We start from the raw sequence: 15,430 nt of genomic DNA, 5'->3' as shown, positions 1-15,430 counted from the left end.
ACAGAGGGCTGCTTATATGTTCTCATTAGATGGTGGCTAGGTTCTCCCAAGTGGGTGATCCGAAAGAGGAAAAGCCAGGCAGAAGCTATTCTTTTTGTGACCTATTCTTGGAAGCCACATACCATCATTTTTGCCACATTCTATTTGTGAGAAGTGAGTCACTAAGTCTTGTTCACAAGAGGAGGAAAATCAGGTCCCATTTTTTTTTTTAAGGAAAGGGTGTCAAAGCATTTTAAAACAATCACAATGAGCTGAGCACCTATTCATTGTAGAGGTGAGAAAAAAACTCTAGCAAAATACGCCCAAGGAAACAGAAAAAAGGCAATTTTAAATGACAACGTCAGAAATTAACAAAATAGAAAACAGATACACAATAATCTGCAAAGTCCAAATTTGGTTTTTTGAAAAAGCTGACAAAATTGACAAACTTCTAGTGAGAATGAAGAAAAAAAGAGAGGAGGTACAAATAAACAACATGAGAAATAAGGAACAAGTACAGATGCTACAGAGAATAACGGGGGCACTGTGAGTATATTCTTTAAAAACAAGAGGATATTATACATAACTTTATGCCACTAATTTTTTAAAATCATAAAAATTGATACATTTCTAGAAAACTGTAACCTACTAAAACAGACTTAAGAAACAGAAAAACTGAATAATCCTATAACAATTTAAAAATCTGTCAGTAGTTTAAAATCCTCCCTCAAAAAAGAAGGTCTTACAGGTAAGCTCTACCAAGTGGAAAAATACACTAGTAATTCCAGTCTTAAACAAACTATTCCAGATTACATAAAAGGGAAAAGAAGAGGTAGGAACACTCTGTAAGTCCTTTTCTGGAGCAAGAATAACCTTGATAGCAAAATCTAAACATGTCATTGCAAAATAGGAAAATTACAGGTCAAATACACGATGTGAACATTCCTTAAGACATTAGCAAATCAAATCAAAAGTAAATTTCTATAAACGAGCAGCAAACAGAAAGTGTTCACAGCAGCACTGCTAATAATAAATAATGGAAACAACCCAAATGCCTATCAACAGTAAAATAGATACTAGAAATTATAGCATATTAACATAATGGAATGTATTCAGCAATGAAAATCAATGAAATACAGCTACAAGCAGTAACACAGGTGAATCACTGGAATATAATATTGAAAAAAAGAAGCCATGAAAGAAGATGTAATAAAATTCCATAGGATTAAGTCTAAAAACATGCAAAATGATTAAACACATATGATAAAACTACAAAATCCAGGATGGTGCTCTCTCAAAGGGAAAAGAAGTTAATAGGATCAGGGAGAGGCACATAAGAAATAACAGGTAACAGTAATGTTCTTTATATCTTCTGTAAGCTTCATAAGCTTTCTTTTATAGCTACTCAATATTTAATTTAAAAGCCTCAAAACAACTAACAGAATGAACAATAGCTCCTGGTATGGTCTCTTCCACCTCATATGCTCTAAATTTCTTTACAGCATAGGAAGGAGTACTGCAGCTCACCATTCTATAACAATAGGTGAGAATTTTCTCCAAGCTCTCCTGAATGTTGATTTTTAAAAGAAATTTGGAATATATGCCAAATAGAACTCTTTCATAATTTTGATTATCTAGCCACATATTAAAACAACCATACCATTTGCTCTGTCATTTTAATAAGTATGTTTCTGTCTTAACCATATTCCAGCTACAAGTAAAAAAACTGGAAAGCTATTCAAGCTTTCAGTCATAATAATGTCAAAAACTGTTCTGTGGTTTTTGAATTTACCCATTCCAAATAGAACAGACAAAAAATTTTTGTTTGAATTCACTTTAACTCTCTGGTTGTTTAATCTTTTCTATTATTGTTGCAATTTGTCACCCTTAACTACCATAATACACGATTTTTAGAGCTTCATACCAAAATAACTACTTGGTTCCTTGAAAATGGAGGGGGAAGGTGGGCAGGAATCCGTGGTTTCACTGAAACTATAGCATGTGTTTGACAGGCCAAAGGAAATATTCAGGAGTAGTTCCATGGCAACATAGCTTTAGACAACAAATGAACCAAAGACTGTATATGTACTGGTGGTGATAAATGCTAAATGGCTGAGAAGAGTTCTATTTTTTCTGGTCTCTGATGGAGACCTGTTCTTTCAGGTCCAACTCTTAGACTGTTTGAGAGCTTCAAGTAATTTAAGTAAATCCAAAAGTATAAACAATATGAATAAAACATGTTTAAACCTATTATTTCAGCTTTATTGAGGTACAATTGACATAAAATTACAAGACGTTTAAAATGTACATTGTGGTGATTTGATGTATGTGTACATTGTGAAAGGATTCCACCCATCTCATTAATTAACACATCCATCACCTCACGTATTTATCCTTTCTGGGGGGAGGTAAGAGCGTTTAAGTTCTACTCTTTCAGCAAATTTCAATTATATAATACACTGTTATCACTACAGTCACCATGTTCTTCGTTAGATCCTCAGACCTTATTCATCTTATAACTGAAACTTTGTACCCTATGACCAACCTCTCTTTATTTCCCCCACATCCCGCCCTGGCAACCACTTTTCTGCTTTGCTTCTAGCCTTTGGCTTTTTTTTTTTTTTTTTTTAAGATTTCATGTATAAGTGATTCTATGCAGTATTTGTCTTCCTCTGCCTGGCTTATTTGAGATTAATTACATTTAAAAAGTATTCCAACCCATGTCCTCAAAAGCTGTATAATCTTCCTTTACAAACCAGAGTTTTTATTTAAATTGTAAAAAAATATATACGTTTTGCATTTTTTATTATTCATCAATTTTATACACATCAGTGTATACATGTCAATCCCAATCGCCCATTTCATCACACCACCACCACCACCACCCCACCTCTTACCCCCCTTGGTGTCCATACGTTTCTTCTCTACATCTCTGTCTCAATTTCTGCCCTGCAAACTGGTTCATCTGTACCATTTTTCTAGGTTCCGCATATATCTGTTAATATACAATATTTGTTTTTCTTTTTCTGGCTTACTTCACTCTGTATGAAAGTCTCTAGATCCATCCACATCTCAACAAATGACCAATTTGTTCCTTTTTATGGCTGAGTAATATTCCACTGTATATATGTACCACATCTTCTTTATCCATTCATCTGTCGATGGGCATTTAGGTTGCTTCCATGAACTGGCTATTGGAAATAGTGCTGCAGTGGACATTGGGGTGCATGTGTCTTTTTGAATTATGGTTTTCTCTGGGTATATGCCCAGTAGTGCAATTGCTGGATCATATGGTAATTCTATTTTTAGTTTTTTAAGGAACCTCCATACTGTTCTCCATAGTGGCTGTATCAATTTACATTCCCACCAGTAGTGCAAGAGGGTTCCCTTTCCTCCACACCCTCTCCAGCATTTGTTGTTTGTAGGTTTTCTGATGATGCCCATTCTAACTGGTGTGAGGTGATACCTCATTGTAGTTTTGATTTGCATTTCTCTAATAATTAGTGATGTTGAGCAGCTTTTCATGTGCTTTTTGGCCATCTCTATGTCTTCTTTGGAGAAATGTCTATTTAGGTCTTCTGCCCATTTTTGGATTGGGTTGTTTGTTTTTTTAATATTGAGCTGCATGAGATGCTTGTAAATTTTGGAGATTAATCCTTTGTCAGTTGCTTCATTTGCAAATATTTTCTCCCATTCTGAGGGTTTTTTCGTCTTGTTTCTGGTTTCCTTTGCTATGCAAAAGCTTTGATGTTTCATTAGGTCCCATTTGTTTATTTTTGTTTTTATTTCCATTACTCTAGGAGATGGATCAAAAAAGATCTTGCTGTGATTTATGTCAAAGAGTATTCTTCCTATGTTTTTCTCTAAGAGTTTTATAGTGTCTGGTCTTACATTTAGGTCTCTAACCCATTTTGAGTTTATTTTTGTGTGTGGTGTTAGGGAGTGTTCTAATTTCATTCTTTTACATGTAGCTGTCCAGTTTTCCCAGCACCACTTATTTAAGTGACTCTCTTTTCTCCATTGTATATCCTTGCCTCCTTTGTCATACATTAGTTGACCATAAGTGTGTGGCTTTATCTCTGGGCTTTCTATCTTGTTCCATTGATCTATGTTTCTATTTATGTGCCAGTACCATATTGTGTTGATTACTGTAGCTTTGTAGTATAGTCTGAACTCAGGGAGTCTGATTCCTCCAGCTTCGTTTTTTTCCCTCAAGACTGCTTTGGCTATTTGGGGTCTTTTGTGTCTCCATACATATTTTAAGATTTTTTGTTGTAGTTCTGTAAAAAAATGCCATTGGTAATTTGATAGGGATCGCATTAAATCTGTAGATTGCTTTGGGTAGTATAGTCATTTTCACAATGTTGATTCTTCCAATCCAAGAACATGGTATATCTCTCCATTTGTTGGTATCATCTTTAATTTCTTTCATCATTGTCTTATAGTTTTCTGCATACAGGTCTTTTGTCTCCCTAGGTAGGTTTATTCCTAGGTATTTTATTCTTTTTGTTGCAATGGTGAATGGGAGTGTTTCCTTAATTTCTCTTTCTGATCTTTCATTGTTAGCGTATAGGAATGCAAGAGATTTCTGTGCATTAATTTTGTATCCTGCAACTTTACCAAATTCATTGATTAGCTCTAGTAGTTTTCTGGTGGCATCTTTAGGATTCTCTATGTATACTATCATGTCATCTGCAAACAGTGACAGTTTTACTTCTTCTTTTCCAATTTGGATTCCTTTTATTTCTTTTTCTTCCTTGATTGCCATGGCTAGGAATTCCAAAACTATGTTGAATAATAGTGGCGAGAGTGGACATCCTTGTCTTGTACCTGACCTTAGAGGAAATGCTTTCAGTTTTTCACAATTGATAGGGATGTTTGCTGTAGGTTTGTCATATATGGCCTTTATTATGTTGAGGTAGGTTCACCCTATGCCCACTTTCTGGAGAGTTTTTATCATAAATGGGTGTTGAATTTTGTCAAAAGCTTTTTCTGCATCTATCGAGATGATCATATGATTTTTATTATTCAATTCGTTAATATGTCATTGATTGAATTGCATATACTGAAGAATCTTTGCATCCCTGAGATAAATCCCACTTGATCTTGGTGTATGATCCTTTTAATGTGCTGTTTGATTCTGCTTGCTAGTAATGTGTTGAGGATTTTTGCATCTATATTCATCAGTCATATTGGTTTGTAAGTTTCTTGTTTTGTGGTCTCTTTATCTGGTTTTGGTATCAGGGTGATGGTGGCCTCATAGAATGAGTTGGGAAGTGTTCCTTCCTCTGCAGTTTTTTGGAAGACTTTGAAAAAGATTGGTGTTAGCTCTTGTCTAATTGGATAGAAATCACCCGTGAAGGCATCTGGTCCTGGACTTTGGTTTTTTGGAAGATTTTTAATCACAGTTTCAATTTCATTACTTGAGATTGGTCTGTTCATATTTTCTGTTTCTTCCAAGTTCAGTCTTAGAAGGCTATACCCTTCTAAAAATTTGTCCATTTGTTCCAGGTTGTCCATTTTATTGGCACAGAGTTGCTTGTAGTAATCTCTTAGGATGCTTTGTATTTCTGCCGTGTCTGTTGTAACTTCTCCTTTTTCATTTCTAATTTTATTGATTTGAGTCCTCTCCCTCTTTTTCTTGATGAGTGTGGATAATGGTTTATCAATTTTGTTTATCTTCTCAAAGAACCAGCTTTTAGTTTTATTGATCTTTGCTATTGTTTTGTTTCTATTTCAGCTCTGATCTTGATGATTTCTTTCCTTCTGCTAACTTTGGGTTTTGTTTGTTCTTCTTTCTCTAGTTCCTTTAGGTGTAAGGTTGGATTGTTTATTTGAGATTTTTCTTGTAGCTTGAGGTAGGCTTGTATAGCTATAAACTTCTCTCTTAAAACTGCTTTTGCTGCATCCCATAGGTTTTGGATTGTCGTGTTTTCGCTGTCATTTGTCTCTAGGTATTTTTTGATTTTTGCTTTGATTTCTTCAGTGATCTCTTGGTTATTTAATAATGTATTGTTTAGCCTCCATGTGTTGGTGTTTTTTACGTTTTCTTCCCTGTAATTCATTTCTAATCTCATAGTGTTGTGGTCAGAAAAGATGCTAGATATGATTTCAGTTTTCTTAAATTTACTGAGGCTTGATTTGTGACCCAAGATGTGATCTATCCTGGAGAATGTTCCATGCGCACTTGAGAAGAAAGTGAAATCTGTTTTTGGATGGAAAGTCCTATAAATATCAATTAAATCTATATGGTCTATTGTGTCATTGAAACCTTGTGTTTCCTTATATATTTTCATTTTGGATGATCTGTCCATTGGTGTAAGTGAGGTGTTAAAGTCCCCCACTATTACTGTGTTACTGTCGATTTCCTCTTTTATAGCTGTTAACAGTTGCCTTATGTATTGAGGTACTCCTATGTTGGGTGCATATATGTTTATAATTGTTATATTTTTTTCCTGGATTGATCCCTTGATCATTATGTAGTGTCCTTCCTTGTCTCTTGTAACATTCTTTGTTTTAAAGTCTATTTTATCTGATATGAGTATTGCTACTCCAGCTTTCTTTTGATTTCCATTTGCATGGAATATCTTTTTCTATCCCCTCACTCTCAGTCTGTATGTGTCCCTAGGTCTGAAGTGGGTCTCTTGTAGACAGCATATAGATAGGTCTTGTTTTTGTATCCATTCAGTAAGCCTGTGTCTTTTGGTTGGAGCATCTAATCCATTTATGTTTAAAGTAATTATCGATACATATGTTCCTATGACCATTTACTTAATTGTTTTGGGTTTGTTTTGTACGTTCTTTTCTTCTCTGTGTTTCCCACTTAGAGAAGTTCCTTTAGCATTTGTTTTAGAGCTGGTTTGGTGGGGCTGAATTCTCTTAGCTTTTGCTTGTCTCTAAAGCTTTTGATTTCTCCATCGAATCTGAATGAGATCCTTGCCAGGTAGAGTAATCTTGATCGTAGGTTCTTCCCTTTCATCACTGTAAGTCTATCATGCCACTCCCTTCTGACTTGTAGAGTTTCTGCTGAGAAATCAGCTGTTAACCTTATGGGAGTTCCCTTCTATGTTGTCATTTTTCCCTTGCTGCTTTCAATAATTTTTGTCTTTAATTTTTGTCAATTTGATTACTATGTGTCTCAGTGTGTTTCTCCTTGGGTTTCTCCTGTTTGGGACTCTCTGCACTTCCTGGATTTGGGTGGCTACTTCCTTTCCCATGTTAGGGAAGTTTTTGACTATAATCTCTTGAAATATTTTCTCTGGTCCTTTCTTTCTTCTCCTTCTGGGACCCCTATAATGCAAATGTTGTTGTGTTTAATGTTGTCCCAGACGTCTCTTAGGCTGTCTTCATTTCTTTTCATCCTTTTTTCTTTATTCTGTTCTGCAGCAGTGAATTCCACCATTCTGTCTTCCAGGTCACTTATCCGTTCTTTTGCCTCAGTTATTCTACTATTGATTCCTTCTAGTGTAGTTTTCATTTCAGCTATTGTATTGTTCATCTCTGTTTGTTCTTTAATTCTTCTAGGTTTTTGTTAAACATTTCTTGCATCTTCTTGATCTTTGCCTCCAGTCTTTTTCCGAGGTCTTGGATCATCTTCACTATCATTATTCTGAATTATTTTTCTGGAAGGTTGCCTATCTCCACTTTATTTAGTTGTTTTCCTGGGGTTTTATCTTTTTCCTTTATCTGGTACATAGCCCTTTGCCTTTTCATCTTGTCTTTCTGTGAATGTGGTTTTCGTTCCACAGGCTGCAGGATTGTAGTTCTTCTTGCTTCTGCTGTCTGCCTTCTGGTGGATGACAGAAGGCAATCTAAGAGGCTTGTGCAAGTTTCCTGATGGGAGGGTCTGGTGGTGGGTAAAGCTGACTTTTGCTCTGTTGGGCAAAGCTCAGTAAAACTTTAATCCTCTTGATTGCTGATGGGTGGGGCTGGGTTCCCTCCCTGTTGCGTTGTTTGGCCTGAGGCAACCCAACACTGGAGACTACCTGGGCTCTTTGGTGGGGCTAATGGCAGACTCTGGGAGGGCTCACGCCAAGTAGTACTTCCCAGAACTTCTGCTGCCAGTGTCCTTGTCCCCACGGTGAGCCACAGCCACCCCCTCCTCTGCAGGATACCCTCCAACACTAGCAGGTAGGTCTGGTTCAGTCTCCCCTGGGGTCACTGCTCCTTCCCCTGGGTCCCGATGCGCACACTACTTTGTGTGTGCCCTCCAAGAGTGGAGTCTCTGTTTCCCCCAGTCCTGTCAAAGTCCTGCAATCAAATCCCGCTAGCCTTCAAAGTCTGATTCTCTAGGAATTCCTCCTCCCGTTGCCGGACCCACAGGTTGGGAAGCCTGACGTGGGGCGCAGAACCTTCACTCCAGTGGGTGGACTTCTATGGTATAAGTGTTCTCCAGTTTGTGAGTCACCCACCCAGCAGTTATGGAATTTGATTTTACTGTGATTGCACCCCACATACCATCTCATTGTGGCTTCTCCTTTGTCTTTTGATGTGGGGTATCTTTTTTGGTGAGTTCCGGTGTCTTCCTGTCGATGATAGTCCAGCAGCTAGTCAGCTAGTTGTGATTCTGGTGTTCTCACAAGAGAATGAGAGCAAGTCCTTCTACTCCATCTTGGTTCAGGCTATATATCCCCCACGTTTTTTAGTTTTATTTTCTTGTAGTTGATTTCTAATCTCATACGTTGTGGTTGGAAAAGATGCTTGATATGATTTCAGTTTTCTCAAATTTACCAATTTACGCTTTGTGGCCCAGCATGTGATCAATCCTGGAGAATGTTCCTTGTGCACTTGAGAGGAATGTGTATTTTGCTGCTTTTGGATGGAATGCTCTATAAAAATCAATTAAGTCCATCTGGTCTAATGTGTCATTTAAGGCCTGTGTTTCCTTATTGATTTTCTGTCTGGATGATCTGTCCATTGATGAAAGTGGGGTGTTAAAGTCCCCTACTATTACTGTGTTACTGTCAATTTCTCCTTCTGTGGCTTTTAGTATTTGCCTTAAATATTGAGGTGCTCCTATGTTGGGTGCATATATATTTACAATTGTCATATCTTCTTCTTGGACTGCTCCCTTGATCATTATGTAGTGTCCTTCTTTGTCTCTTGTAATAGTCTTTATTTTAAAGTCTATTTTGACTGCTATGAGTATTGCTACTCCAGCTTTCTTTTGATTTCCATTTGCATGGAATGCCTTTTTACATCCCCTCACTTTCAGTCTAAATGTGTCCCTAGATCAGAAGTGCTCTTGTAGACAGCATATATACAGGTTTTTGTATCCATTCAGCTAGTCTATGTCTTTTGGTTGGAGCATTTAATCTGTTTATGCTTAAGGTAATTATTGATATGTATGTTCTTATTGCCATTTTGTTAATTGTTTTGGATTTGTAGGTCTTTTTTCTTCCCTTTCTCTTTTGTTCTCTTGTGATTTGATGACTAACTTTAGCGTTGTGTTTGAATGCCTTTTCCTTTTTTGTGTGTGTCTCTGTTGTACATTTTCGGTTTGTGGTTACCATGAGGTTTTGCTATAGCAGTCTATACATAAACAAGATTGTTTTGTTTGCAGTACGCGGGCCTCTCACTGTTGTGGTCTCTCCCGTTGCGGAGCACAGGCTCCGGATGCGCAGGCTCAGCGGCCGTGGCTCACGGGCCCAGGCGCTCCGTGGCATGTGGGATCTTCCCGGACCGAGGCACGAACCTGTGTCCCCTGCATCGGCAGGCAGACTCTCAACCACTGCGCCACCAGGGAAGCCCAAACAAGATTGTTTTAAGTTGCCAGTCTTTTAATTTCAAATGCATTTCCTGTATCCTGCATTTTTGCTCTCCTCTTCTCACAGTTGCTGGGTTTGATGTCATATTTGTGTGCCTATGATTCCCTACCTTTACTGTATGTTTGCCTTTACCAGTGAGTTTTTCCATTTGTAATTTTCTTGTTTCTAGTTGTGGCCTTTTCTTTTGCCCGTAGAGAAGTTCCTTTAGTATTTGTTACAAAGCTGGTCTGTTGGTGCTGAATTCTCTTAGCTTTTGCTTGTCTGTAAAGCTTTTGATTTCTCCATTGAATCTGAATGAAAGCCTTGCTGGGTATTCTTGGTTGTAGGTTATTCCCTTTCATCACATTAAATATATCGTGCCACTCCCTTCTGGCCTGCAGTTTCTGCTGAGAAATCAGCTGCTAACCTTATGGGAATTCTGTTGTATGTTATTTGTTGCTTTTCCCTTGTTGCTTTTAACATTTTTTGTCTTTAATTTTTTGTCAATTTGATTACTATGTGTCTTCGTATGTTCCTCCTTGGGTTTATCCTGCCTGGGACTCTCTGTGCTTCCTGGACTTGGGTGACCGTTTCCTTTCCCATGTTAAGGAAGTTTTCAGCTGTTATCTCTTCAGATATTTTCTCAGGTCCTTTATCTCTCTCTTCTCCTTCTAGGACCCCTATAATGAGAATGATCATGCATTTAATGTTGTCCCAGAGGTCTCTTAGTCTGGCCTCATTTCTTTTCTTTCTTCTTTGTCCCACTGCAGTGAATTCCACCATTCTCTCTTCCAGGTCACTCATCCATTCTTCTGCCTGTTACTCTGCTATTGATTCCTTCTAGTGTACTTTTCATTACAGTTATTGTATTGTTCATGTTTGTTTGTTCTTTAGTTCTTCTAGGTCTTTGTTAAACATTTCTTGTATCTTCTCGATCTGTGCCTCCATTCTTTTTCTGAGATCTCAGATCATCTTTACTATCATTACTCTGAATTATTTTTCAGGTAGATCGCCTATCTATCTCCCCTTCACTTAGTTGTTGTTCTGGGGTTTTATCTTGTTCCTTCATCTGGGACATATTTCTCTGCCATCTCAATTTGTCTAACTTTCTGTGATTGCAGTTTCCATTCTGCGGGCTGCAGGATTGTATTTCTTCTTACTTCTGCTGTCGCCTCCCCCTAGTGGATGAGACTGTTTAAGAGGCTTGTGTAGGCTTCCTGGTGGGAGGGACTGGTTCCTGCCCATGGGTGGGTGGAGCTGAGCCTTGTCCCTCTGGTGGGCAAGGCTATGTCAGGGGGTGTGTTTATCAGGCAGCTGTGTGCTCAGGAAGACATTAAGCAGCCTGTCTGCTGATGGGTGGGGCTGTGTTCCTACCCTGTTGGTTATCTGGCCTGAGGCGTCCCAGCACTGGAGCCTACAGGCTGTTGGGTGGGGCCGGGACTCGGTGAGAAAATGGCAGCCTCCAAGAGGGCTCATGCCAATGAGTACCAACCAGAACTACCACACTACCACCACCAGTGTCCTTGTCCCTGCAGTGAGCCACAGCTGCCCCCACCCCCTGCTTCTGCAGGAGACCCTCCAATACTAGCAGGTAAGTCTAGCCCAGTCTATTGAGGTCACCGCTTTTTTCCCCTGGGTCCTGGTGCATACAAGACCCTGCGTGCACCCTCCAAGATAGAGTTTCTGTTTCCCCCGGTCCTGGGGAATCCCTGTGACCAAAACCCACTGGCCTTCAAAGCCAGATTCTCTGGGAGCTCCTCCTCCCATTGCCAGACTCCCAGGCTGGGGAGCCTAACACAGGGCTCAGAACTTTCACTCCTGTGGGAGAACTTCTGTTTCCAGTTTTTGGGTCACCCACCTGGCATGTATGGGATTTGATTTTATTGAGATTGCACCCCCTCCTACTGTCTTGTTGTGGCTTCTTCTTTGTCTTTGGATGCAGGGTATCTTTTTTGGTAGGTTTCAGCATTTTTTGGTCAATGGTTGTACAGCAGTTAGTTGTGATTTTGGTGTTTCCATAAGAAGTGGTGAGCTTACCTTCTACTCCGCCATCTTGTCTCCTCTCAAGTAACAGTGAATTTAAATGCACAGTTCTGGAGGTTGGAAGTTCAAAACCAGTCTCACTGGGCTAAAGTCCAGGTGTTGGCAGGGCTGGTTCCTTCTGGAGGCTCTCGAAACATCTAGCTTTGAAAATGAAGGGGCTCACATCCATGAGACCCACAAGGCTATAAGCAAACTGAGAAACAGTTCTTAAAGACTTACCTGGCTACCCCCCAGGACCCAGCACTAAGGCAGCTGACTGAAAAGTGCCCAGTCTTTCTGTGAAAGAGGCGTATCTGCTTGTCTGGAAGTTTCAGTCTGAGGGGCAGTCATCTAATTTAACATACATCTAGGAGCCAACTGAAATACTCTCCAAAGATGGATGCTTGTGGCTGCCATCTTTGCCCTGTCCCTCCACCTCCCTCCAGGATCCTGGAATCTCCTGGAAAAGAGTTTGTGCACTCGTCTGGTGCACTGTTTTTTGCAGTTGCCACCCAGAGGCTACCCCTTGATTTCCTGGGTCTGTTGGCCAGCACGTCTTGTGTTCATAAATCCCACAGAACTGTAACAAACAGAGAAGGAGTTCTTAACCAGCTACACTCAGGACACAGTGGAGAGGCAGCAGACTGAAAACCCAGTCTTTCTGTGAAAGAGGACTATTAGTTTATCTTCATAGCTGTGGCCTGAGGAGCAGAATTCTAATTAAATACACATCTAGCGGCTGACTACAATCATTCATCAGAGGCCACTGGGCACACCATCTTCACTCTCAACCTATGCTGTACCCCAGATCACCAGTGTCTCCAAGAAAGGAGCCTGTGTACCCATCTGTACCCCTTGGCTTTTTTGGCTACTGCCCAAAGAACACATCCCTTGATAGCCTGGCTCTTGGCCAACATGGCTTGTGTTCATGAGTGCAAGAGATGAACAAAGCGAACAAAGCAAACAAAGAAATGGTTCTTAACTGGCTGTCAGTCACCCCAGGGCTCAGTGCAGAGGGAACAGACAGAAACACCCATCTCCCAGTCTTCCCCCAGAAGAGGTATATTTGTATACTTTGGAAACTGTGGGTTTGGCTCCCAATCTGCCTGAACCTTTGTGCTGACTGAGATACTCCCCTTTGGGATACTGACAGGTCTTGGCACACCCTCAACTACTGGAGCCATTAATACTAAAGTAAGCTTCTTGGATAATCATAAAAGTTTGAGAGAAAACCCAGAGCTGGGGCAGGGTTGAACAGTAAGTTCACCTCTTACACAAAGCCACTCCTTCAAGACTGGAAGAGATGGTTGTTTTATGTAATGCATAGAAACCAACACAGAGAGTCAACACAGAGGAATATGTTCCAAATGAAAGAACAAGATAAAACCCCCGAAAAGAGCTTAATGAAATAGAGGTAGGTGATTTACTTGATAAAGAGTTCAAAATAATGGTCATAAAGATACTCACTGAGCTCAGTAGAACTATGCATGAACAAAATGAGAATTTCAACAAAGAGAAAGAAAATATAAGGAAGTACCAAATAAAAGTCATAGAGCTGAAAAATACAGTAGAGGAGTTCAACAGCAGACTAGATGAGGCAGAAGAAAGGATAAGTGAACCGGAAGACAGGACAATGGAATTCATCCAATCAGAGCAGCAAAAAGAAAAAGAATGAAAAAGAGTGAAGATGGCTTAAAGAACTTATGGGACAACATCAAACAGACAAACATTTGCATTATAGGGGTCCCAGAAGGAGGAGAGAGAGAAAAAGGGATATAAAACTTATTTGAAGGAAAAATGGCTGAAAAGTTCCCTAACCTGGGGAAGGAAGCAGTCATCCAGATCCAGGAAGCCTGGAGAGTTCCAAATAAGATGAACCGAAAGAGACCCACATCAAGACACACTGTAATTAAAGTATCAAGAGTTAAAGACAAGTAGAGATATCACCTTACCCCTGTTAGAAAGGCTATTGTCAAAAAAGACAAGAAGCAACAAGTGTTGGCAAGGATGTGGAGAAAAGGGAACCCTTGTGCACTGTTGATGGGAATGTAAATTGGTGCAGCACTATGGAAAACAGTATAGAGATTCTAAGAAAAATCAAAAATAGAACTACCATATGATCCAGTAATTCTACTTCTGGGTATTTATCCAAAAGAAATGAGAAAACTAACTTGAAAAGATATCTGCACCCACCAGGTTCACTGCAGCATTATTTATAATAGCTGAGACACAGAAGCAACTTAATTGGATGGATGAATAAAGAAAATGTGGTATATTTATACAATGGAATACTATTCTGCCATAAGAAGAAATCTTGCCATTTGTGACAATATGGACAGACACTGAGGGCATTATACCATTTGTGACAATATGGACAGACACTGAGGGCATTATACTAAGTGAAATATCAATAAATCAGAGAAAGACAAATAGCTTATGATGTCACTTATATGTGGAATCTTTAAAAAAAAAAACAACTCATGATATAGAGAATGGATTGGTAGTTGCCAGAGGCAGGGGGTGGGGAAAAATAGGTGAAGGCAGTCAAAAAGTACAAACTTCCAGTTATAAAATAAATAAGTCCTGGGGATGTAATGTACAGCATGGTAAATATAGTTAAATACTGTATTGTATATTTGAAATTAGCTAAGAGTAAATCTTAAAAGTTTTCGTCACAAGAAAAAAAATGTGTATGTTAACTGGGCATATTGTGGTGACTGTTACACAATACATATATTAAATCATTATGTTGTACACCTGAAACTAATATGTTATATTTTTATTATATCTCAATTTTTTTTAAAGTTTACCATCCCTTCTGAAACACTCAATTAACTCAAAACAGCTAATAAATATTGGGCACATTTTTCTTAAATAATTACAAGAATTTTTTTTCATATGCCATAAAATGTGGCATTAACATTTAATTCTTTTTGTCTTGCAGGTGTAAAGGGTCAAATTTTTGATCAGAATGGGACTCCATTACCCAATGTAACTGTAGAAGTTCAAGACAGAAAACATGTCTGCCCCTATAGAACCAACAAATTTGGAGAGTATTACCTCCTTCTCTTGCCTGGGTTCTATGTAATAGAGGTAAGTATACAATGCTAACTATTGTTATTAAAATATTATAGAACTCACAATACTTACTTACCTAGAAAGGATCTAAAATAAGTCTGGAAGTCCAAAAGTAGATACATCAGGACAGAATAAAAGGCCAACTTGCATTTAGCGGGGAGTCGGTGAGGTGGCAAAAATAGGAAGAAACTCAGAAAATCATGTTTTTTCCCCAACTGGCAATTTTTCAAATAGAAGCCAAATCCCATTTCGGGTGGTACCTTTTATGATAAAAAATGGAACAAACCTTATTAATAAGAATAAATAAACAATCTGGGGTGGTGGGATGAACTGGGAGATTGGGATTAACATATATACACTACTATGTATAACATAGATAACTAGTAAGAACCTACTGTATAGCACAGGGAACTCTACTCAATGCTCTGTGGTGTCCTAAATGGGAAGGAAATCCAAAAAGGAGGGGATATATACATACATAGAGCTGATTCATTTTGCTGTACAGCAGAAACTAACACAACATTGTAAAGCAACTATATTCCAATAAAAATTTAAAAACACAAAAATACAATATGGCCACAGTTCTTCCAAGCTTCATGGAATAC

General features: G+C 38.8%; 1 protein-coding gene across 6 annotated transcripts in view; it reads left to right on the top strand.

Moving 5' to 3' along the window:
* The window catches only part of CPM (carboxypeptidase M), a 96,973-nt gene that overhangs the window by 67,950 nt on the left and 13,593 nt on the right, over positions 1-15,430 (top strand). For all 6 annotated transcript variants that reach the window (XM_022571578.3, XM_089920977.1, XM_089920981.1 and 3 more), the window contains one exon: positions 14,692-14,840. In XM_022571578.3, the coding sequence (XP_022427286.1) occupies positions 14,692-14,840 (149 nt within the window). The remainder of the gene's footprint in view (positions 1-14,691; positions 14,841-15,430) is intronic.

The sequence above is a fragment of the Delphinapterus leucas genome, chromosome 11, assembly GCF_059928025.1.
Source record: "Delphinapterus leucas isolate spDelLeu-1000000601 "Yukka" chromosome 11, BTC_Dleu_Yukka2, whole genome shotgun sequence".
Classification (NCBI taxonomy): Eukaryota; Metazoa; Chordata; class Mammalia; order Artiodactyla; family Monodontidae; genus Delphinapterus; species Delphinapterus leucas.
Note: the sequence above shows the minus strand (reverse complement) of the source record. Positions and strands in the feature narration are given on the sequence as shown.